Source organism: Aulonocara stuartgranti (genome assembly GCF_965226115.1).
Source record: "Aulonocara stuartgranti genome assembly, chromosome: 12".
Lineage (NCBI taxonomy): Eukaryota > Metazoa > Chordata > Actinopteri > Cichliformes > Cichlidae > Aulonocara > Aulonocara stuartgranti.
In genome coordinates this window covers 14,030,860-14,057,500 of record NC_138948.1, presented here as the reverse complement: position 1 = coordinate 14,057,500, position 26,641 = coordinate 14,030,860, and the positions used below count along the sequence as shown (strand labels likewise).

Sequence of the window (26,641 nt, the reverse complement as noted above, 5' to 3'; positions counted from 1 at the left end):
TCTAAGTGGAAAAAGTAATAAATCTTTGAACTCCAAGCAAACTTTCTTTATTCATAGAACATATTTGATAGTAACAGACATAAAATCTGTGTGAGTTGTTATATATGTAACCCAGTACTATTTTACTATCACTGTAGTACGTCAAAGAATGACTGTCAATATCCATTTCATCTTGGATGATGTCTGCCATCTCAGACAGCTGTGCAAAGCTTAAGGCGGGGCGCTATATGCGCTGGGTGTGGGGCCAGTTTTGTCTTGCCATAACAAATCCCACATGGATCTGTCCTGTTGTAGAAATTGTCGTCAAGTAAGCCACAGCAGCTATGGGAATGGGAATGACTGACGGATCTGAAAAACACACAACTCTCTGTGGCAAGTCTGTGTGGACACAGAAACTGGAACGTTAGAACAACTCCCGATTCCAAGACCTAAGTCTTTCATAGAGATTCTCCAGGTTTTCAATTTTCCCGGTTTGATGCTGGCAATGGTCTGTCCCAGCTAAACTGCTCAACAGACCACTTATCGCTTGGGAAGGCCGCAGGACACAAATGGCTTCCGCTTCACTAGGAAAATATTCAAATTTGTCGTTCACATAAAAATTGCGTGTGATGAACTCTTGCACTGGTAGTGGAGTCATCTGCTTCCCGAGTAGCTCGCCTGAGTTAGTAAATGACAAATGCTGGTAATGGACTGTTGCCCAATACATGAATTGTCGTTCGACACTCTTTCACAGGTTTTTGTAGATTGCTGTTTTCATACCATAAGAACATCAGAAAGTTTCGATGTTCTTCACAGACTTTGAAGAAGTAGAACATCTCTGCACATCTGCTGTAACTGCTATTGGTTCTCTGCAGAAGCAGATCAGAACTCCAAGAAGAGTGTTGTTCAAGTCGGGTCCACTCATGAGTATATCACTGAGGGAAATTCCTTTATGTTTGACACTTGAATTGAACACTACCCTTATCTGGCCAGGTTTTTGTAGATGGTAAACCCCAAATATTGGTAGATACCACGTTTCCTCACCTTCTTTTGATGGCGGTGCTGGCTCTGCATGTTTTTCATCCAACACTCTTTGCATGAAATCGATGAAGTGTTTCATTTCTGATTTTTTTCTCTAGTTTTCCAAAGAGATGAAAGACTTTAAGGCTTAAGGTCGGTTATTGGGAAGGCTGTTTCATGATGACTCAAAATGCAATGGGGCAACCCAAGTGTTGCAACCATCTTTATAGACTTGTTTTTCTAGCCTTTTCAAAAAAAAAACCTCTTGTCATGGCACTTGACATAGCAGAGATTTTGTCACGTTGTGTCCTTTGAAACACCTTACTGGCAAAATCACTTCTCTTACTTTCCAGGTGTTGTGCAGAGCTTTAGAGACTTAGATTCGGTGTGTGACAACCAAGCTTTTCTTTGACTTGCATATTGTTTGGGCATGCACTCAAGATTGAAGCTTGTCCATTTGGTAGAATGTTGGGCTTGTATACACTAATGTTAGCTGTCTTTTGCACCTCCTCCAGACACCCTTCTCCCACAATCACCCAACCAAGGTTGAGCACTGAGCATATGGCTTGTTATGGAGACTGTTAGGCTTTTTTCTGATTTTGTGCACACACAGAAGGTCTCTCCCAAGGAGGAGCAGGATGTCGGCATCTGGATCAATTTCTGGAATTTTACCTTTGACTGGCTTCAGATGTGGGCAGTAGTGAGTAACTTCTGGTGATGGGATTTCTGTCCTATCATCAGGTATCATATCAGACTCAATAATGGTGGGCAGGGAAAGCTGAGTGGTACCATCAAAAGACTCTAAAATGAAGTGGCTGATATTGTAGAGATAGCAAGGAGACGAGCAAAAGCATGGTTTCGATGTATATGGTTCAAACTGTCCTTCAGACTTAAAAATGTCAAAAAGTATGTTTTAGCCAAGGAGTGATTGCTGTGTTTGTCTAGAACAGCATAGATCTTGACTGCTTTTATTGGATGTCCAGCAGGATACACTCTGAGTGTGAGAATCGGATTTACTCTGTGGGCCGTGTCAGGGTATGAAAGGCCTGGAAGCTGACCGCTTGTTTTGGCAGCACAAAGTTCTATTGGAACAGGGGTGTCAAACTCATTTTAGTTCAGGGGCCACATGGTGAAAAGTCTATTCTCAAGTGGGCCGGACTGGTAAAATCATTGTATATATAACTTAAAAACAACAACTTCAGATTGTTTTCTTTGTTTTAATACGATCAACATAAAAATAAAGCTAGAGCCTGTGGACAGTATGTTCAAAATAGTACAGGCACAACATAGCTATTAATCATAAAACATCTCAAGTTATTTGAAAATTCTGAGGACAAAGAACGCACAAACACACAGTGCCTCAGTGATTCACAGAACTGTTTCACAGATCACAGAACTATATCAGGGTGTCACTTTGCAGGCAGCAATGTAGATAAAAATAATGAAATCCTGTTCCCCAAACATAATAACATAATATATTTCTTATAATACATGAAATAGCCTGAAAGCATGAAAGCCTTACTAAAGCCTTACTAACTCAAATTAGAACTTGTCTAATCAAGAGAAATACGTGAAAAAATATTTAGTGTCCCTCTTGTTAACTCAATGCTAACATATAGCGCTAGCAAACAGTGCGACTACATGCTAGCTTCAAATATAAGGGTCAGAACTATTTCACATCACTTATTCGACATAAACTCAGAATATACTGATACTTAGAGGCATATTTTCCCATGCTCTAGTAGAAACTAGAGATGGACCGATCCGATATTGCGTATCGGTATCGGTCCGATACTGATCTAAATTACTGGATCGGATATCGGAGAAAAATAAAAATGTAATCCGATCCATTAAATATCACGAAAGCACCTCACAAAACTTGCAACACGCCGTAACTCGCCTCAGAACGTTAGCACGTCGAAGCAGTATGCATCACGTGATAGAGCGGCTGTGGCATGCGGGACCTGTGGTGGTCTGGATAGCATGTGGAGCTTCGCTAGCAACCCGGCATTTCATCTCCGACAAAGTTATCCCGAGAGAAGTAAAGCAAGTGTGTAAGTCCATCTCTGAATGTTTGTAAAGCATTCCTGCGTTAAGCTTAACAAGCGATATATGGAGCGACTGCCTCTTCTTGCTGCTACTTCAATCATGAAACTGCTTAATGATCAGCTGATCGGCTTTTCTGTCGCGAGTCCGTGTCTCTTGTTTGCTTTTGGCCCACTTTGCACCAGAAAGAGGAAACCAGCAGCTGAACAACAGCAGCACGTTTAAGCTTGATAAGCTGTTGTTAGAATGTATTTAATATTACTTTCTACACCAGGATCTTTTTCTACGTAGCTGACGCTGGTAACTGTGCAGGGGCGGATCTAGCAAAGTTTAGCCAGGGGGGCCGATAGGGCATTAACAGGGAAAAGGGGGCACAAAGACATACTTTTCTTTCTTATTCTCATTTAAAATGTCTAGCTTTTAATAAATAATTATCTGACACCCAAAGTTTAAATTTGATGTAAAATGAATAGAAGTCAATTACTGTATATACTAACTATTAAGTCTAATATATATACCCTAGTAAGCTATAGTACTTTTTCCTTTGGGAAGGTACCATCTGTGCAGTCTGCAATCTTGCTGAAGAAAGATGTTGAATCTATTTAATATTTGTTGAAAAATAATTGATTTCTGTGCATTTTTTTTTTTCACACTGCATCAAATTAAGGTTGATTACGTCGATTAAGCATCATGAGGTGGAGCGTGAGGGGTGGTTCCCTATTTTTTATTTATTTATTTTTGTTGTTGCTGGGAGTTGGAACCCTATTAGTTAGGTTGCTTAATATTTACGCTAAGTACTCTTTAAAATACCAGAATAGGGAGGATGGTGTAGGTTTAAGTTTATTAGATTGATCAGTATTGCTGAACTATGAAATATTTTTTTTGCATACAGGTATAACAGAATTGCTTTAGTGTAGTTGTTGTTTTAAACTTGAGTATGAACTTATACAAAATGCAGCAAGATATTTAAAAAAACAGTTTTGTTGATTAAAAAACACTATATCGGATTCATATCGGTATCGGCAGATATCCAAATTTATGATATCGGTATCGGTATCGGACATAAAAAAGTGGTATCGTGCCATCTCTAGTAGAAACAACTTTGGAACTAGTCTGACTAAACTTAATTTTTACTGTAGAAACTTGGTTAAACAAGCCCACTTCCTCCCCCTAGTGGGGTGATGGAGCTACTGCACCCAGTAGTAACAGCACAGCTAGTACAATCTTTACTGGATTCCACATAAACATTTCCAATGTGTGAAAGAATTGGCATTTGTGCTCCACATGGTGTATCCAGTGACTCAAGGTGTTGATCTGTGCAAAAACGCTCGTGATCCAGCTCCTGTTTTCAACACATGCAACTGGCATTCAACTCTGAGTGAACCCACACGTGTACACAGGGGTGAGTGGAAGAAGATGACAGTGGGGAAAGCAGAGAAAGGACAGCGAGGGAGACTATTTTTTTTGTCCTTTTCAGCACAACCATCTGCATCATCTATCTAATCTCGTGCTTTTCTGCCATCCTATTTATCCTCTGCTCCTCTTTAGCCTCCAGCAGCCTCACAAACGCAATGTGATAATCCATTAGTTTGCTTTGTCTGTGACAAGAGGCAAGTAATACAACACGAGACTCTAGAAAAGCTTTAAACAGTCATTAAGATCAGGCTGAAAACATCAATAGTGTTGTCAAAGATTTCCCCACCAAACCTTCAGAAGTTTAGATGGCAACTCTCACACAATCCCAAATCATGGAGCAAGTAACAGAAAATGTTATGCGTAACTGGTTTAGAATTTGATAAGAAATCTGGCAGTGTTTACAGAGGTTTTTTTCTAGTTATCTTGCTCTTCTTGCTGATTGACTTTTTATATTTAGTTGACATGCAGTAATAAAGCCTGCTATACTTTGTATTACTATTTACAACTTTGTACAGTAATATAAATCTCCAAAGTTGGCAGTGGAGTCACATTTTTCTAAGAGAAAGTACTCATTTATCTTGATGAAATCAAAAATCAAATTCTAGTGACAGTTGCTGGAATGTTTGCTTTTGTTGAAAGGCCAGAGTCAATTAAATCTAGCCAAGCACAACCATGAAGTACTGATGGAAGCGATAAACTGAGTTTTCGAGTGTTAAAGGATCTGTTACGCTTTCCATATTATTTTTATTCTTGGACTATGCTAGAGTTCACATCGCATGGTTCACAGTTCAAATTATTATAATTTTTTAAAACTGGACTTTTGCCCAGCCCCTCTGTTCATCATGTGTCTGACACAAACTGTTTTCTCTTTCAAGCCAATTGGCTGACAGTCATGAGCAGAGGGTTTGAACAGCAGGTGGGCGGGGCTGCAGCACTCAAATTCTGAGTCACGTGTCACGTGTATACATGATATTAGGGTATCCTCTCTTGCTGATATCACATATATGTAACAGTAGAAAAATAAACTGTCTGAAACCTGAGCTGAATTTAGGGTATGATTAATGTGAGCATTCATCATTGTAGTAGTATATATGACAGAGCATCCAGTTTAACTTCTTAACTTCTACCTGGGATTTGTTTTTTTCATTATTATTATTAGTATTATTATTTTGCTATTACTTGTGTATACTTATATAAATCTTTAAGATTCTAAATGAAGATTTTAGGTTCTTTAACTCAAGCTCAAACATAAATATATTATATAAGATAAACATTATACCTCACATGTGGTCTATTCTGCTACTTATAACACATTGTTTGGACCTGATGGTAAAAGCCAACTTCAGCCATAAGATTGGATGACATCAGTGGGGTGCTTTGCTTTAATTTAAGGATAGGTTTTGTTTTATCTCACATAGCATACACTAAAACTATTTTTATGATTTCAGTAATTCTTCTTTCACTGTGTTTTGCATGCTCGCTCCCCATTGGGTGTTTCTCTTGACACCTCTTAAATCTCTAATCTTTACAAACAAGTCACTTCTCTCTTCCCTCCATCTTTCCTATACGCAGTCTTCTATTATCAATTTTCTCATAACTCCTTCATTTTGTGTTCACACCTCTTTCATCCTCCTTCTCACCTCCCTTCTTTCCAACCTCCCCTTTGCCCTCAGGTGTGGTTTAGATAAGGCTAGCGGAAGGGATTAGTGAAAGCTCTCTGCTATGTTTGCCTTTGGCGCAGAGGACAAAAGGACTGGGACGTTTACACTGCTCCACCATCTCCATTCACCTGGCCGTGTGTGGAAAACAGCCATGCAAGGACGCACACAGACATAAGAACACACACTCACACTCACCTGTGTAATGACTGTGTCACTGTGCCCCAGTTATGAACTGAATCAGCATAATCCCTTCACACTCCATTAAACAAGAAAAGGCAGGGTGTAGTTTCACAAAAGTGCACAAACACACACACACAGAAATACAGTGCTGACACATACCCTCACACTGTGTGGTCTGCAAATTTTAGCTGGTCCCATAGGCTGATATTACTGGTCTGGTGAGCAAAGTCAGACACAGCATGCGCATGCTACAGGTATATTTGTGTGTAGGCACATATCTTCTCAAAAGAATACGAGTTGAGCTACTGAAGACAACACACTGTGCCGTGTTATTACAATGGGATTGGCCTTATTTGCGCCACAGGGCCTAGCAAAGCTTAGCAGGTGGTTCTCATTATTTTGTTATTAATATTTATCGACATTTATTCAATTGTGTTTTTAATCCCATTTCCTACAGAGATGATTAGTCAGCTGTATTAAAAGTTTTAATGAAAGAAAATTTTGATTGTATAATTGCTTTTGATTGCACACGTGTCCATGTCCAGAACAGGTCATTTTTATGATGGCACGGTGATTGTCTCTACCCGTCATTCATGTCAGTTGCCCTGCCTATTATTCTATTATTCTATCCTATTAATCTATTGTAGGGTAGAAAGAAGAGTCTGCAAGTCTGCTAAGGATCCCAGTGACATACACTTCATCACGAGACACCAACGTGTCTGCCTGTTTTTGTGACTGCACAGAGTCATTCGCTGAGAATTTACATTATAATTCACTAACTACACATGTGCTCAGGTGGTGGACTTTAAGCGGATGTCAAAGAAACGTAACAGGAATGATTATTCGACAATCGGGTCTCCAGCTGTCCATGTCCGCAACAGAATATAATCTAGGCTTAACACATACAGACAGACATTCACAGCTACAGTTAATTTAGAATCACCGGTTAGAAACTCCATGCATGTGTCTTTGGACTGTGGTAGGAAGCTGGAGTACCCACAGAAAACCCATGCAGACACAAGGAGAACATGGAAAGTCCACACAGAAATTCCCCAATACTGGATTTCTTAGCCTGAGTTGACAGTGCTAACCATCGCATCACTGTGTTGCTTCCTTTTTATTAACATGTTAAAAAAAACAAAAAACAATTTTAAGTACCGATTTGGTAGTGACGCAGTATGCACTATAACGCACACACTATGTGTACACAGTTTATGTGGCACAGGTGGAACTGTATATGTGCAGCTCTTACTTCTCTATTCTGTGGCAAATGAGAGGACAGAATAAAAGCTAGCATAGACCATAGCGGCAGGACAGCACTGAATCACAGGTAACCTTGCTCACACGATGAATCATTTCATCTACGGTAATAAATAGAAAAATCATATCTATATTAATTCTTACATTACCCGAGTTTTAATAACAAAACTTTGTATTTCCTTCTAGTTCATTTTTGACGTTTGGTTTTCTTTTAAAGTTGTTTAAACAAGTAAAAACAGTCACCATGAACATTAGTCTAAAACACTAGCATACATTAGCCAACCTAATGATCGATGCTAATGTCTGAAGGCAGGGGGTCAACTTAGAGTCAGTGGACTGCTGGGTTTGCAGTACCCTGGCAAAAACCATGCTGATTGCATCCTTTTCATGACAACAACTGAAGAGAGGAGATGAGGAGTGCAGCGGACAGATGAGATACAAGAAGAGCTACTAGAGAGGTGAAGAAGAGGAGCATATCAGATAAACTGATAAGACAGAGCATTAACATAGTTTGTCTCTCTTCCAAAGGTGCCGTTGTCACAGAGTAAAATCAGACGCTATCGGGCCAGGCTTGCTTAACAGCTTTTCAAAAGTTTAACAAAGTATCGTCGGCACGCAACACGACACATGTTTTAGCAACATCAAAGCTCAGATTTTCTTAGGAATTTTCTCCTGCAGCCAAGAAAGAAAGAAAAAAGTCTGAATGCACTCATTTTGTTTGCTTGATTTGATTTCATGTTGTGAAAAAGAGCCTATGCATCCGACTGAAACCTTTTGATAGAGAACAGTTTCACATCTTACATTCTTTTTCCTGTCAATAAACTTGAAAACTGTGCAATTATCAGGTTAAAATCCAAATATTTATAGCTCTGTTAAGCTCCCAATATCTTAAGCACATCAGAGAATGAGAACACTCTTTGAGAAGCACAAGTGCTTAAATGTTCACAGACACCTGAAGCCATAGCTCTTTCATTTCGCAGGTCAACAATGCTTAATCATCCTGTTTGTTCTTTTTTTGTCCTTCATTATGATCAGTCATTCCTTTTCTCCTCCCACATGTATCCAAAAAACTAGTACAGTCTGATTTTGTAGTGCATGGTACTGATGACTAATCCTTTACCAGTGACTACACAAAAAACATCTATAATACCAAGCCGGGTGAATGTTTTGGCTAATCCATATAATGGTGCTACCCAAATTTTACAATGTTGCCAATCCCTTTATTTATCCATCAGGGATCTGCTCATCTAAGTGTTGAAAACTGGATGAGTCTGATACACAGTCCAATGGGCAATGAGCCATTGTGGACAGACAGAACAATCAGTGAAATATGTACACAACAAGACCAGAGCAACTAGCATATTTGCACATACAGGCACACAAATACACAAGCCACAAGAAATCGTATACATGAAAGCAGACTGATCCAGTGAGTGGGCAGAAAAAAAATATTGAGTTAGTGAGAGAGAAAAAGGAAGACAGTGAAAAAGAAAATAGTCAAGGGAGGAGGAAAAATATGTGCAGGGTTTTGTGTGTATGCGGGAAAGAGGGAGTGAGACCTTGTATTTCTGTTTGCTATCGGGTGAGTGTGTGTTGTTTTTCTAGCACCCACCTATCAGTCAGGGCCTGCAGGCGGGGAGTAGAGCAGTGTGGGTAGGAGAGGTGTCAGCTAATCTGCCATGATTGATGTGCGATCCAAAACTGATGAAACTTTACTATACACCTCGAAGGCACACACACATCTATATGTACCCATGTCCACATGCACATGCATGCCACCTCACACCGTTTCTGAGGACGCCTGCTGCACATGATTGCAGAGAATCACACATGTTCCCTGGGCTCCTGTGCTCATCCTGTACAGCCTGAGAGCCTTAGCTGAGGTTTCACTGAGATGCGCTTTCCATTTCACCTAATTGGCCATGAAAAATGGATGACAGACATAAACAGTGACTGTCATTATGTCATTAAGCGTGTGCAGGACCAGCGTGTGTGAGCAAGGTGTGAGCAAGAGTTCGAGCATGTTTGCGTTATATCTGGAGATTGGCATGCGTAAACTAAAAGTACTCTATTTGTTTTTAAGCCTAATTGCCGAAATAACAGTACACTTTCAAAGAGGGCCCAGATGTGGTGAGCTGGCTGGTACAGAACACCCACACTGAACTGACAGTAGAGCGACACAGAAATAAACACAGAAGGAAAAAGAGAAAAAACAACAACAACATTTTGTCATGTCAGTAACATTTTAAATAATATCTAAAAAATAAGGAATAAAATATCCTCATAATCACATTCTCCATTAGTTTTCTACAGTCTCATTGTTATTCAAATTATATATGAGATATAACTTTATACCAAATATTTCTTGGTATTCTTTGCCTGCATTTAACCTAATGTTTATTAAAGATAAATCTCATCCCAAAATATGCTAAAGGGACCACACTTTAAGCTTAAAGAGGAGTTTGAACAAGTGAACAAATATCTAAATATAAGCCTTTAACTGTTTACACTGACTCATACCTTACTTTGAAAAGTTTGTTTTTCTTATTAATTCTTCTCTTCCCTGGAGGCTTTGAATCACAACCACACTGTGTGCCGTTTTGCGGTCAACCACTGGGCTGCACAGATATTGACTCCCCTAATTAAGCAAAGTTTATACAGTGGTGTGTTGGATGTAGGCGTTGCCATATGAACACAATCTGTTTAGGTCATTTCACTTCTTTAAAGGTCTGCTCCAATGGAAATCTGACAGTAACTTATTTGTTAGTAGATCGACTCAAAGCGAAGGAGACAAAAGGTGCAGAAGTACATGTATGCTATTTTAAGTCCTGAAGAGTTTTTTAGGGTTATATCAACAAGGAAAGGAAAACAAAAAGAAAAGCAGCTTGTCAAAAAGGACACACTTTAAAGCACAACTCAAATGTGAAGTTTTCCCTTTTTTTTTCCCCATTGCGTCTTTGTTGTTTTTGCTGTCGGCAACAGAATTGATGTTTCATTAATGCTGTAAGTGGCAACGATGGGTTCTTTGCACATCATCAGGGGGGTTTATTTCCAGCAAACATTTCTTCGTATCGCACAAAGGAGTAACTTTCTATGTCTTCTATGTGGCATTATTGAACATCCACTAATTAAATGTTGCTGGATGTGTAGCCTTCTCCATGTGAGTATTAAATAAATTGAATAATGTTTGTCACATATGGGCGAACTTCCTGCTGTCAGTAGAAATTGCTATCACTATAATTTCATGTGTTAAGGCCTGAACTGTTTTCAGCTAGAAGAAATTCAGTGCAAATCTGGCAAATTGAAATCATTGCATTCTGTATAATGGCAAAACATCATCATGGTACCAGCATTCAGTCTATTCACAATTGTTAATTTTGCATGACAAAAGTCGTTGGATGACAGAGACAATTTCTAAGCTACGCTGTTCAAATTTGGAAAAGGCTGCAAATGGCAAAATTCTAAGTGGTTCATTTTTTTTTCTATTTGTTTATTTTTTGCACTCGGTATTTTCACCTTGAAATTTTTTCACTTCAAAGCTTCCAAAGGAAACGGGGGCATAACCGCACACTTGAACAGTACTCGGTCTCCTTCTTCCTGCGTTGCAATTACAATTGAAATGACAAGCACACACAAAACAAGGAGCCAAATGCAAAGTCCTGAAAATTTCAAAAGCCTTCCAAACAAATCTTTAGTAAGACCCCAGAGCGAAGGGGCCCGGGTTAGGATTAGAATCAGAATCAGTATTAAGGGACATTGACATTCTGGAGGTGGCGTACTGATGGGAAACTTTGGCAGGCTTGTTTGGCTGTGGCTGGAATTCCTGATGAGTCGATGTTTATCTTATCTGGGAGAGATAGCATTTTTTAAAGTGTTTTACATCAATTCAACTAATTCAAACAGGACGTGGATAAACAGGAGTGCTGCATCCAATCAGGCAGGATATGCTGCCATGCATAACCCTACACACGCAAAGGCACTCGCACGCACGCAACCCAATGCCCGTAATAGTCAATGCTTATAAACTGTGTTCCCAATCCTGAGATGCAGTCAGAACAATAAGGGTGAGCCTGCTGCAGGACAGGAATGAGAAGAAAGTGTCCCCCTTCAGCACTGAGTCTCTTGAGGGCCAATTAGAGAAACCATGGTCAACGTTACACAACCCTCTTCTTCACTTTATTTCCATTGATGGCTCCTTTAAACCGAATCTGGATCAGAATTGCTGAATATGAAATTTTTGATTGGCTACTTATGAACTGACATATATCCCAATTTGCCCCGCTTTGTTGTACATGTTTAATACCTAGTTTGTGGATGTTAACAACTGCCCAACGTTTGTCTGAATAAACATGCTTCTTAAAATACTTATCGTGTATTCTGGGAATAGCGGTCTTTACCTACCAAGCTGCTCATTATTATGTGTCTAAGGAAGCTTTAATCAAAGGTCCAACACCTGATTGGTTCTTGCTGGCTTCCTTCCTGCTCTCCACCAGCATTCTTTCCTGGTCCAACAAAAGTAATTACTAGAGACCTCTACCTCACCCTAGGGACAAAGAGGGGAGCATATGCTGTCAGACTCACACATGGACACATACCCATCGCCCCACACACACACACACACACACACACACACACACACACACACACACACACACACACACACACACACAGTAAGACTTACCAATATGTATCACAATCTTTTGCTCCCTGGCTACTGAATGACAGTTTAGCTAATTAGAATCTGATTTACTCATTTAATGAAAAAGGGAATAATTAGATAGTTAAATAGCAGCCAGGAGAAATTTGCTGGGTATCTGTTTAGAATCAGTGTGTGTGTGTGTGTGTGTGTGTGTCTGACCAGAGGGGAATTGAGTTTTGAAATGGGATGCCTGACTGCACCACCCAGCTAACTGTTTTCTAAATGAAATTAGTGTTCATTAGATGCACATATGTAAACGCTCACACTTATAAGCACACTGTCCCTCATAAAAGGACACACACTCTATCACACATACATACACAGGCAGTATGTGCACACATGAAAGGAGCAGACAAGAGGTGGCAATCTTGCCTTTGAGATACTCCTTTATTTCTGTGATCACAAGTGAGGATTGCCTATAGAATTTGGGTCCCCGTCTCATTTCTTAGGAAAAGATGATGGCTATTGTCTTACATTGATGGGGGGATTAGGCTGGTGTGAATAGTATACTATATAAGATGGCATAGCATTGTCACTCACTGCTGTGTTCAGTTTTTTCTCGGGGGCAAACATCTGTCCCTCAAGTTTTTCCACTTTGTTGTACATTTCCTCACGTCAGTTCTGACAGTTTCAGCAATCGCCCTCCAGGAATTTTCTGATTTGTGAGTCCCTAACATTAAGGCTGTGATTATTTTTTCTTACATTGAGATGAGGACTGTTATTTTCTCGAAGATAAATTCAAAAACTGCTGTTAAAAAGTAACTGGAAATACATAGGGAATCAACAGTACTGAACAAGCCAATAACAATAGTTGTGGACTGTGTTTGTGGTTACGACCTAGCTACAGTGCAAATTTACCTGGTGACACTTAAATGAAGCTTAAAAACGAGTGTGAATTTTTATTTTTTTTTTTGCCCGTGCCATTTGGTTCTTTAGCCGTCACAATTGTTGTCTGAAGACCAACAAGGATACCCAATGGATTTACTTTGCCAAATAGAGCATCACGGCCTTGCCGTATTGCTTCATTTGATCTACCTTTGTTGTTATTATTTATTTTATTTTAGTTTCAGTTGTTACAGACAGGACAGACATGACTGAGGGAAAGGAAAGGGAGAAAGAAAGATGAAGGAAAAGAAAAACAGAAGGGAAGAAGGACAGTGAGAAAGGGCACTTAAAAAGAGAAAGAAGAGAAAAAAAAATCTCCTGGATCATCTGTTGAGAGAAAAAGAAGAGAAAACAAGCAAAAAAAGAGCAACATACTAAACACAACACCATCACGTTAATCAAGCTAAGTGTAAACAGCAGTAAATACTAAATATTGAATGTTGTTGTGTAGCAAGCAGGACCGACAGCACACAATGTGCTTGGAAATAGAAGCCAATAAAGGTGTAGTTTATGTCTATGAACAGTGAACACCCGTGTGCACACCTGTGTGGATCAGCGCGCTTGAATTCAAAAGGTTTCCCCATGTAATGGTCTGCTAGAGGATGTAGAGAGCCATAGCCCTGTCCCCCAGGGCATGAAGCAGGCATGGAGGAGATCCAGACATCCAGAGGCCCCAGAGTGCAAGAGCCCAAGGAGTACCACCGGAGGGGCATCGTGCCACCCTCCTGGGAAGAGCTGAGGACCTCTCCTGCACCCTGGTTGTTGTGTTGGAGCGGGAAGAGGGAGGCAGCCGGGGATGGGGAGGAAAAGAAGGGAGGAGCAAGATGCCCCTCCCTGGGGCCAGCCTCCCACTGACCCCAGTAGGCACCCCCGTCCTTCGGCACCCACCAAGGCAAGGGAGCCCAGGCCCATCCAGATCGGGGCCTACGGCAGCAGGACCACCCAGCCCCACAGGACCCGGGGCAGCCCACCCGACCCCACCGCAGAGGAAACTGTACCCACCCTAACATTCAATCATCTCCCAGACTGCACAAGTAGACACCCAGGTTAAGTTTATTCTCCACCTCTCCTATGACTCTCCCCCACCTGCAGAGTGGATTCCTGCAAGGATGGAACAAACTCCCTGTCAGTTGAAGAGCCCCCTAGTTAGGCCGATGCACCAGAGGCCCCCTGCCCCGTGCACCCACCCGCCCACAACCTTGGCGACACACCAACAAGGACCTAAGCCCCCAAGGCCCAGCCAGAGCCCTAGAACGGAGGCAAAGCTCCCCGAACCCCACGAGTGTGAAATTTAAAAAAAACTTCCAGAAAACACAAACTTTGCATTGAGGCATCAAAGCTTTCATACATTAAGCAAAACACATTGGTTACTTGATGGATTTGGCACATTCTCTTGCAGACTTTAACGTCCAAGTTTCAAGAGTCAGCTGCCAAAAAAGCAACATCTTTATTAGCTATGTTGTCAGAAAATCGATTCCAGAGAAAAACATACATGGGTGATGTGAGACGGATAATGAAAATTTAGTCCTCTGTCAGGCAGCGAAAATTGCTGTTTAGAAGTAGAATTCTGGATGTCAGTTTCCAATTGAGCATATACAGACAAGTCAAAACAACCCTTATTACTGCTGCATCCCTCAGACATAGCCTCCACTGGGAAATCTATAGAGGCGCAAAATTTGCGTGATTTGTATAATTGTGTAAGACATGCAAAGTATTTAGAGCAACCCTTTAAAGCGATCAAATCTGTGGCCAATTAAAATAAGTAGGTAAACAAATGAATGCAAAATATTTCACTTCAAAGCAACACAGATGGACAGAGACGACTCTGGCCCTTGTCCTTGAGCACAATGTATAGGTAAACAGTCATAATGGTCAGTTTCCAGGTGCATGAGTATTCATGTGTCCGGTCCTTTCTCCCTTTGCTGCACATGCTAATGTGTTAGTGAACCTACCAACATAAATAAGAGTTAAGATTTTAAATCAAATTTCAGTGGCAAGGTCAAAACCATTTGGAATGTAAAATGAGTCAGAAACCTTCTTTTACCCTTCTGGCTCCAAACTCTCCATATGGCGTAAACAAACACAAGGAAGGACATTTGGTAATGAGATGGCATTGTTACAGTTTCTGAAGTTATGTGCATTAGGGGACTCTCTCTTTCAGGGAGAGACTCATGTGTGAATGCATGGAGATGAAAAAAAAATTCTCTCACATGTAGCCTCTGAGAGGCACGCATTTACATAAAAGATGTTTGGCTTTATTTCACAAGGACTGGAGCATGTTGCCAACTTAATTATCTGTTAAGATGTAATCCATGTTGTTTGTTTTTTGTTTTATGTTATTCAGCCATAGCAGAGCTCGAGGTAGCATGCAACAGGTAAGTCCCACTGGCCAGAAATCTCCGTTCACATCCGAACTCTTCCGAAGGAACACTTTTTACACAGGAAGTTTGACTAAGCTGCTCCTGAGGCAGAAACGCCCGCCCATCCTCAAAGAACTGATGGAGCATTCACCTTATGCCTCATTGAGCTGACTCACTGTAGCACTGCAGAGGATACAACATATGGGAGGAAATAAATAAACAAATGCTCCTCTTTGCATCTTGGCTCCGTGTCAGCTCACGGCCCGGGGTTGTTTCCTCACCCTTCACTCAGGTCTGGTGAGCGCAGCCCCAAGGGGGCCACTGGGCCCTGTGTTGAGCCATCATGGTGCATCATTATGCTGGATCCTCATGCCTGAAGAGCAGCATGCATCACAGACAAATCTGTCACATTTGTTTCTCTTCTCTCTCTCACAGTCTCCTGCTTTATTTTTCTTGCTCACTTACAGCTCTACATCTGATCAAACAATGCATCCCTTCATTGCCATGCCCTCCAGCATGCTTGGTCTGGCTGTCAGGAAACTGTCTGACACTTCCAAGACAACACACCAACACCTCGAATATATCGAATTACACACAATAGAGGTGGTCGGGCATTTTTTGTTTTTGTTTGTTTGTTTTATGGCTGATGTCTTGTTGCATGGTAGGACAGGTAGATAGACCGTTATGTACTTGGGGTCACTGATTAGGTGACTTACTGCTGGCAAGGATTGCAGCACATACTGCAGGTATATGTGGAGCTCTTCATATCATAAGTCATTCCTTGTTCCTTCTTTATGACACAAGTACAAAAACAAAAAAAGGATGTTTGCCTGGGAGTAAAAAGAACATTGTCTACATGCTCATGTTTATGAAAATGCAAGTGAGACCTGCCTGCATGCATCAACAAATGTCCCTGCGTGTGAGAGCAAGTCAACAGAAACTTTAAAACTTGCCCAGGGCAACTTGCTGCCTTGGAGTCGCAGCACTGAGGGGGAAAGCAGGAGAGAATGATTGGCATAAGGCTGTTTACCGTAAACACTAACCAGCGCTGTCTGGTTATTATGCAGGAATGCACCCTTCTCTCATCTTTATGCTTTTTTCTGTGTGTTTTTGACTTGCTATAGCCACCCCCCAAAACACCGACACAGCAGCATGTTTTCACTCTTGACTAGCGCTGGCCACGACTGTGTGTGTGGTGGCACGACTGATACAGGATATCTTTAATTAGGAGGGGAAAGTTAGTGAGGGGTGATTACTAATCTTGAAGGAGTTTATACAAGGTCGGAACATTTAATCTGACTCTGAATCAGAGGGTTTCTGCGTGCCTACCAGTCTTTCATTTATTTGGCTTCCTCAGATCCATCTGTCTGCAAGTATGTTAATTTTCTTAAGTCAAAGGTGGCACCACAAAGTCAATTTTGAGATCTGATATAATCTCTCCCCCTTTGATCCCACTCAGTCTCTTCCTGTCTACTTCTGTTCCACCCCAGCTGCACTCACCATCTTCACTAACATATGGCATGCTGTTGTTAAACAATGGTTTGGCTGTCATTGATAAATGTTATTTAAAATGAGCCGCATTTGCCATGTAATTTTTGACTCTGTAATTCATCTAAAAGCCATCCTGTGTTTATTAACTGCTGTTTACTGTACATTTCTGATCCCATTATCTATTGTTCTTTCAGGAAACAGTCCTCCACTTATCTGCACTATTCCCTCATGTCAGATGAGATGAATACTTAAACAGAGAAAGCGATTACACACAAGCTTACTCATATATACAGATGGTTTTCCTCTGATCTCTAAGCTCAAGGTGTCCCAGATGAGTTCCCTCATTTCCACAGTTTGTATTGCAGAGACTGCTAGTGTAACAAAAGCCAAAATCACATTGCAAACACTGCGCATGCAAAGGCATGCAACAAAAACAAAACTGCAGACATAAAATCTTTCCTTTCCTTCCTGGACACACGATGGTTTAAGTTACCTTGGCAGAAACCCAAACATTTTTCTACCTGTTAACAGACTGATCATGGTTCTTGCCTTATTTCTACACTCTGTCCACCTCTTTTTCTTGGAAGTATTTTGTGCTACCATGGACTGTACTTGAGGGATAAATCTTCTAGGGCTGTAAAAGGTGGACACATGCCTTAAACCTACATTCTTTGGTAATACATCTAATCATTAATAGGTGGCGAGTCAAGGTGAGAAAACAGGTCCAAGTCTATGGGACACTTACCTTAAAGCTCATATAGCAGTAAACATTTTACCGATGAGTTTAGTTATAAGTCTCATTTAACATAGCAAGAAGTCCATTACGTAAAAAAGTAAACACTTAGATGATAAAGCAGAGTATTTAAAAGTTGCTACCACATGAATTACAGTGTCCTTGTCAGTCAGGTCCAACCTTTGCTCGTGATATCTGCATTACATGAAAATAAATTAAGATACCAGATGCAGACCAATGGGTGAAATCAATGATGCTACATCTTCCTTTAAAATACTCTGTGTGCTACAAGTGAAAACTACTGAATCACAAAAAAAGCACAAAGATAATCAGCAAACCATTCTCAGTCTCATCCTGCCACTTCCACTCTTTTCTCTTTACACTTTTTATTCCAAAATGTCTGTTCCAGTTTAAATGTTTGGCCCACATTCCTTTGCTCTGCCTCAGCCTTAACATCATCCCACGACAGGTCCAACTTCTCTCTCATAACAGGGTGTGTCTTCTTGTCCTGGTTTCGGGCCAACCCTTTTCTTCACTTCACCATTTTTTGTCCTTTGTTAATCTCTTTCCTTTAGCCTATACCGTCCGCTTCCAGTGCTCTCTTCCTCTCATCGAATTTCCCCTATAGCACAGTCTTCTAAGATGCATACTAAATCTTTGTTGTGCCTTTACTTGTCTATAGAAAACAAAACCACAGCAACCTAATCAAAGTGTATTTTCCTCTTTCAGTCCTTTAAAGGAAATCAAACAGAGGAAAAAGTGCATCGCTGGTCCTGGTTGCTAGGAGACCATGGGTCCACGCTTCAAGCAGCTATTTACAAGCTTCTATTTACACCCTCTTTCTCTCTCTTTCCCTTCCATTCCCTTCTTTTCTTCCTCTTTCAGCTTTACGCCGATTTACTTTATCTGTTTATTGTCTTATTATTTTATCTCCCACTATTTGGCAAACTAAGAGAGAGGACAGGGCCAAAATGAACAGATTAACTAAACGAGAAGAGGCCTGTAATACGGAAAAACACAGCTCGTTTCTCCTGTTTGTTCAGAAAGATGGAGGGAAACATGAAGAAGTGAAGAAGAAAGTAAAAGCTATTGATTTTCTCTTTTTTATTGTTCTCCTTGATTTGTGTCACACAAGTGGAAGCTCTAAAATGAGAAGGTCTCATTTAATTCCCATTTTCCACTTCTACTACCTTGACCCCAATTCATTGTTCTTACCTGCTTTTCCTCTTGTTCTCCACTATCCAGTGTCAGTATCCCTTTGCCCTGCCAGATTTCTATCCTCATCTGTCTTCACTGCCCTCCCCTCTTGTCACCTACAGCCCCTCCTCCCAGTATATATTTTTTTCTCTCTGACAGCAGTGCCGGGTGGGGCGTGGGGCATTTGAAGGGAGGTGTGGTAGCCATTAACTAAGCACCTCTGCTACAATCTGCTACATGGTGGGAGGATGAAGGAGGAAGATGAAGGAGGAAAAAGGAGAAGGATGTAGCGGCTGATCCAAGATGATCTCCGTTGCATGTTTCCTCCACTGTTCTGTTCCGTTTCGTTTTGTCCTTCCCCTGCATGCTCCTAATGGCTTCCTAATGACAGCTTGCAGGCACCACACACCCAGCCATTTATAACCATCTAGACAGAGAGACTGGGTGTGTATGTGGGGTGTTTAAAAGACAGGGGGACATTATATAGCAGATGCACCTCATCCACATTGCACGCAGAAACACACACATGCTGTTAGCCATCAGCCTACACGGTCCCTGTGTAAACAACAGTAGCCTAAGGCGGCTCTACGTGAACCCGGAGGTGACATAAAGACTTTCAACATCTTACTAGGAACCATTCTGGCCACATGTTGTGTGAAAGTCATTAGAAAAGGCTATTTTGTCTAAATACCTACAGGCTATTTTTCCATGAAATTCACAATACAGCTCTAGCTTTCCTTCTTCCTCCACATATAACTCACACAGAGATGCAAGAAAACTAAGATGGCAACATACAGTCTGATTTTTCATTGCTGGTTGTTAACATAAATGCTTACCTGTACATAAGAAAGCAGAGTTTGAGAAGGGATGTTAAACAGCTCCCACTTCTTCTACTTCAGTAGAAAGGTTGGCATTGACATTTACAGTTTAGTCAAGGTGATTGTTTATTATGTTTGACAGAGCAGGAGGTGCAGTCAGAACTGACTGAATTAATCCAGCAGCTTGTTAAAGATGTAACTTGCAAGAAGACAACACAGCAAACACTTGTTACTGGATATGCACTACAAAACTTTCAGAGACAAACTTAGCCAGGATAAGTAGTCTGTCATTAGCAAATGAACAAGAACTCTTCAGAATTTCATAGATAACGCTCTGTCATCTAAGAACCACATATAAGCTGTGAGGCCACCTCATGTAAAGTGGTCACAAATGAACACTTGACTAGGTCACATGCACACTATCTTACCCAAACCACCTTTTCTGAATCTAAACAAGTACTAAAAAGCAGGGTTTAAAAATAACTAGGCACAAAAACCAAAGCTCCCAACTGGGATGAATGAACTCTTGGTTGACAGGCTTGTGATTTAAGCCACTTCAACCCCTCCTGCCTCCTTACATGGACTTTGTTGCTTTTTCAAACTAGAACATTTGCCAACATCCAATACCGCTACGATCAGTGCACAAAGACACCAGTGCTAAAAGGCATTATGTTTATCTAACACCAGTGACTTTGATGCCCTGGAAATGAGAACTGACTGAGTTTGCCTGCCTTGAGTATTGAGTTCAAATCTACATGGTGTTTTTAAATAATTTTAGATAGATATGAACTTGAACTTTTTGCAGTTAATTTCAGCAAAGGATGTTCATGGAGGTCCTCCTAGTATTCATTCAGCTGCTTATTAAAAACTCAAACTTTTAAAAGTCTGAGTGATTGTTTTTAAAGACAAAAATGTGTTGCCTGTTCTGAATTCCAAAATAAAAGTCTGACATTTTTGACATTTTGAATACAAAGAGAAGAGCGGTATGAATAAAAACACAAACACACAGAGGGTATCCTATAATCACGTCTTACCTGCTTGCTTAATGTGAGAGTAGAAACGTCTAAAAATCCTTAACTATATCCCTCTTGGGCTGAAGGGAAAATCCCCGTCCCTCAGAGTGTGTGAGACTGTGTGTGCCGAAGGTGTTTGCATTGGATCAAATCAACACCTCCTCACAGATTCTTTCTGATGTGTCTGTATGTGTTGAAAACATATGCCACCCTGGTAAGAAACAAAAAAAAACTGTGACCACACACACATAACGCCACATGGAGCGGGCTATGGGATGTTTTATATAAGATCAATTAGGCATTTTTGTTTTTTTGACTCTATGAAATGGATATTCGGAATACAGCGCATCTAATTATTTGATTTGTACGTCTGGTGTATGCCTGTCCAGTAGTCTGTCATTTTTTTTTAACAAATTCATCTCTCAATTTTCCATTGACCCTGTGAGTCTCCTGAGATTATGAAACACAGATTTGCCATTGGAAGTGCATCCTCAGCTGTGAGCAGAGCTGGTAGCAGCCATATGATCATGGTGTTGACAGCTATCCATGACCTCATCCATTTAAGTCCATTTTCGGCTTAGAGGCAAAAAAAAAAAAAAAAAAAAAAAAAAAAAAAAGAAAGAGCAGGGAGTGAATAGAAGAACTGAAAAAAACCTCAGTAAACTAAAGGAAGACAAATAGACTGAAAAGGTAAAGCGAGAGAGACAGAGATACAAGAAGAAAGAGTCAGAAGAATGCAGAGGGAACAAAGGGGAGAGAAAACGGTGAAGAGAAGGAAGAAGAGAGGAGGAAGCTGAAAGGAGCTGGCAGTCGGTGACAATGCAGATGGACTTCAAAGCATTACTGCAAAAGGTAGGATCACAGAGTGCATGCTGCAAAAAAATTGAGTTCTAGTAGGTTACTTGGAAACTTTACATGCATCTTTAAATCAAGCACACAGACACCGCTGTGCACTTGACGACCTCGAGCGCACGGAAAATAAAAAGAAAAGAGAAAAGAAATTGAATTCAGAAGTTCTCGGAGAAAAGAAAGCTCATGCAAGTGCGCATACGCTCCCTGTGTAAGATGAAGTTGCTTGGGTTCGAGCAAGGTAATCAAATCGGACACGTGGATCAAGTGTATTATTGTCGTTATTTAGTAAAACATTCGATAAACACCATCTTAATGCTCCCTTAAAAGTTGTGTCAGCTTCTCGCACTGGCTGTTGTAATCAGCCTCTTCTCTTTCAGTTCTAATTCACTTAACATTACTAAATGAGAAAAAAGAGCTGATGGGCGAGATAATGGAGCTGACTCACAACTTGTCTATACCAACTACTGTGTACGAGAGGCCCACACACAGACAACAGCACGACCGCTCATTCAGAGATGCTCAGCCACCCATGCGTAAACCTGTATGCGCACAGACAGATGCGCATAGCCACAAGACGGAGATCAGGTTGGAGTGGATAATGAAACTGCTTCTGACCCCGTCCACTTATGATCTGCTGTCCATTACCCAAATGGACACCACTCTCTTCTATTGATCACAGCCCCCTTCTCTTTCACTTCTTCGCTGCTCTTGTCGTTTTTCATCTCGTTACCTCTCCGCTCATCTGCATCGCTCTGCTGATGGTTTCCGTGGCCGTTGATGGGACTATAAATCAGCAGCCGCACCTAGCGATTATCACCAAAGAGACCAACTTAGAGCACGCTTCTCGTCCCTGAAAACCCCAAATGTCCTCATTGGAAACAATACACACCTACTCAGACATGCACAATGGATGTCCTCTAACTCAAGTTTACATTTTCTGAGTAGGTGAAGAGTCTTTCTCTCTCTCTCTCCCTCTTTCACTCTCTCACAAACACACACACACACACAGAGACAAAGAGAGAGAGTTATGGGTTACAAGAGCAATAATGGAATCCCTTCCTTGATGTGAGGTGCTGGGCCCATTCGACGGCCCGTCAGCCATGAAAATGTCAGCAGTGATCTAGAGGGGCTGGAGCAGGTTTATGACATCATCAGTGTGCTGCCACAGCAGAGATATTGCAGCGAGAGTCCTGATGGTCTGATTTTTCCACAAGGTCTCACGTTGTGCAAACAGTCACAAAGTGCTGGAATAGGACACATCTCTAAGTGCTTCATTCTTTCCCAAACAGAATGAGACACTTCAGACAGGGCGGCAGCATAAAAGAGCGGTTTCAACTCAATCAAAAAGGTACACACTATAAGCCAAACAGGAAACCTGTGAGTGTGTTGTGGGTAAGACAGAAGGACACTGGATATGGACCTTTTAGCCTGGTATTTAGTCTGTGGCAGGGGTTTTGCTACTTGTCTGGTGTCTGCCTGTGCCAATTTTGGTGCCAACCTAAGCAAACTTGTGAGACTGTAATCACAACAAGACAATCACAAGGGATTAATACTAGCATGCACCATTTGCCACATATCCACACTGAGACACTTCAAAATATGCAAGTACATACTCGCAAAGGAACCCACAGATGTAAGCACTCTAACCCTGAGTAAAGCTTCTGATTTCTAAACATATGGTTGCCTGTATTGTGCCGTTGGTAATGTAAGAGGCCAAGCTGTTTAAAATTATGCTTTATTCGCTGTCAGTGGATTAATGTAAATACATGTTCTCACAATAACGTTTCACACCCGCAGTGAGCTTGAAATTAACAAAGTATCACTTTTCACTCTATCTTGGACAGACAAGTAATGCTGGGTGCCATTCAAGGCCTACACCCTAAAATTTGAGACTACTTTGTCATTAGTGCTAAAAATCCAAGTGCCAACTTCTTTTTAATTCAGTTGCCTTAACAAAGAAGCATCTGTTGGGTGTATCTTTGTAAGAGCTGTATATGATTTTCCTCACTAGCATTACCCTTGACAAGTAATTAAACGAAAATGTTATTACACCCCAGAAGCTTAAAAGGATGGAACAGAAGACAGAAGAAGAGCTCATGACAGAAAATGTGCAACACTGTAAAAAGGTCTTGAGCTAGCCCATATTTCTTTTTTGCTAAGAAAATGGGAAAGAGGTTGTGTGATTCATTGAAACATGTGCAAACATAAATGGAAATAGAGTGGTCAAAACAGAGTTTCTACAATTCTAACAAGCCAACATTTGCCATGACCATCTTTGTTCTTCAACATAGCCAGAACTCTCTTTGGCAAGCTTCTTGTAATTTCCTTAAGTAGTCTTCAGGAATAGTTCTCCAGGCTTCTTGAAGGATATTCAAAGCTCTTCTTTAGTGGTTGGCTGCCTCTTGTTCTGTTCTCTATCAAGATGATCCCACACTGCTTTAATACTGTTGAGGTCCAGGCTCTGGGGAGGACAGGTCATGACTGATTGTATTCCATTGTGTGTTTTTATCCAGGTATGCTTTACAGCACTAATAGTGTGTTTAGGATATCGTCATGCTGAAAAATGAAGCTGTTGCCAATCAGACACTTTCCAGATGGTATTGCATGGTGGATCAAAATCTGACCATACTTGTCTGTGTACAAAACTCCACCAATTTAGATGAGTTGGACCATTTGGACATGGCCCAAAACCAGGATAGAGCCTTCACTCATTTTACAGATTGTTGCAGACACTCACTGCTGTACCTCTTTGCTGACCTTACCCAGGCAGTTTAAACCAGAAATTTCAAATGTGGATTCATCACTCCATAAGACCCGTTGTCAATGATTTTCAGTCCAGTTCTTGTATAATTTGGCAATTACAAAATTACCAAAATTACTCTGTAATTTTAAGCTTTTTTCCCTAGTTTCCCTTTCTTAAAATGGTTTCTCGACACTCACCATTCAGTTCAGATCACGACACTATGACACAGATGAATCAACTGAAGGGCCAGATGCATCTCTCAGGCTCTCTGTCAGGTCTTTGTTCCTACATTTGTTCCTATTTCATAAGCACATGACTTTCAGATACAGTTCATCTGCTGTGAACAGTTTTTCCTCAGCCTGCCACTTCTTTTTTTTGTCCTCAACTTGTCCAATTTCCTTAAATCTCAAAGGACAAAATGCACACAGTGCTGAGATATGCCAAATTTTTGGCTAATAGCTCCTTGGGAGTCAAAAATACTATTTTATGCCTGTCAAACTGTGTTGTCTTTCGCATTTTTCTTTGGGTTGAGCTAAAGAAATAGGAAGAAAAGGTGTTTATGCAACACACTGCTAGTAACAAGTGCCTAAAGATACAGTTTAAAATTATGTGTTGGCAGAACACTGTTTCATCTCATAGGTCAGGTGACTTTTCAGTGGATGACTGATTCATATGTCAGTGTTAAGTGGATTAACAAACTAAAAAAACCATTTCTCTCTAAATAAGTGGTCAGGTACAAGGACTGGACTGAAAATGAGTGAAACATCAAACATGGAAAAAAAAGACAGACTTTGAAAGACCTTTAGAAAGCCTGGAGAACTGTTGCTCAGGACCACTTTAAAAAGTTATGAGAAAGTCTGGCTCCTTGGAGGGAAAATATAGAGAAATGAGGGGTGACTCGAGACTTTTGCACAGTACTGTAAACAGGAAAAAAGGGAAATATGTTAGAGGAGAAAAAAGGAGCATAAATGAACAGGCCAGAGAGAAGGAGTAAAAAGAGTGCTATGTGGATACTGGTAAATGATAGGGTACAAATAAATGAGGGTATGTAATTTGGGTTGTTTAGTAATTACACTGGTTTGACAGAGCCATGTCAAACCATCCCTTTCTTGATCCCCCACTGCTTGACTGCCTGCTTTTTTTCTGCCAGCATCATGTTTTCCACATTTAGCTCTTCTCACTCTCTTTTCCCTCTTCTCCCTCCCACTCGCTACAGCTTTAAATGCTCCACTCCAGTCAACGAGCATCAGTCAAAAAGTTTTACTAGCTGTATATCCCGTCTACTCCCCTTCATTTGACAAGCTTGAAATATAGAGGAAAATGTTAATATATGTTTTCTAGTCACTGGCCAGGTCTATGAAATTCATTTATATTGGTGGATGCTGTTCCAACAATTTGACGGCGGGTGTGTATTGTTTTGAAGTGTGAATAGAGAGAGAGAGAGAGAGAGAGAGAGAGAGAGAGAGAGAGAGAGAGAGAGAGAGAGAGAGAGAGAGAGAGAGAGTGTGTGTGTGTGTGTGTGTGTGTGTGTGTGTATGAGAGAGCTATATAGGACTTCTGTATGTGTAAGAACTCTTTACTAAAACTGCACCATAAAGACTTTAGTCTGAAATTTCAAAAAACTATTACTTTTTTCTCAAACATCAATATCCACATGCTCTGTTGATAAAATCCACATTAGCAAGGCAGGAAACCAGCAATAAAACCCGACACATGGAAACAGTCAGGCTCCTGTGATTTTTGCAGTAGTGTAAGGGCTCTCCAATGAATATATTGTATGATATAACAATGGTAAAAGACTAAATAGAGAATTAAGTGGATTTTATATATTTTTATTTATATATATATATATATAATAAGTTGTCTGTCTTCTTAACTTACATTTTAAGCTAGTTTGAAAACAATTGAGTCCCTGCAGCAATCTGGCACCGCACTGATTGCACTCACAATCACAAAAAAAAAGGACTGAAAGAGTGTTGAAATGTACATAAAACCAAGGATTAGTTAAACCACACTCAAACTGTGGGCCATCCCTTCTATTCAATCCACTCCTTATTACATTACATGACCACAAGCATATAAACACATCTTTGGCCACACACACACACACACACACACACACACACACACACACACACACACACACACACACACACACACACACACACACACACACACAAAAAGAAGCTTCCTAGTTCTGTTTGACTGCCCCGGGCCCCCGGTAGTGTTTGCACCCTGACCTTGTCACATTTGAGTGGTTCTGAGGGGGAGAGGGGATTCTGGGGGTT

The 26,641-nt window shown here is 40.8% G+C and overlaps 2 protein-coding genes across 4 annotated transcripts in view; one reads left to right on the top strand and one right to left on the bottom strand.

Annotated features, from left to right (window-relative positions):
• efna5b (ephrin-A5b) overlaps positions 1–26,641 on the bottom strand; it is a 108,545-nt gene that overhangs the window by 50,907 nt on the left and 30,997 nt on the right. The window lies entirely within an intron of this gene.
• Positions 2,788–26,641, top strand: part of smyd1b (SET and MYND domain containing 1b) — a 432,389-nt gene continuing 408,535 nt past the window's right edge. Inside the window, exon 1 of one of the 2 annotated variants that reach the window (XM_082553441.1) lies at positions 2,788–3,053. In XM_082553441.1, coding sequence (XP_082409567.1) covers positions 2,927–3,053 — 127 coding nt within the window. In that variant the 5' untranslated portion in view covers positions 2,788–2,926. The remainder of the gene's footprint in view (positions 3,054–26,641) is intronic. The other variant, XM_082553442.1, reaches the window with a different exon arrangement.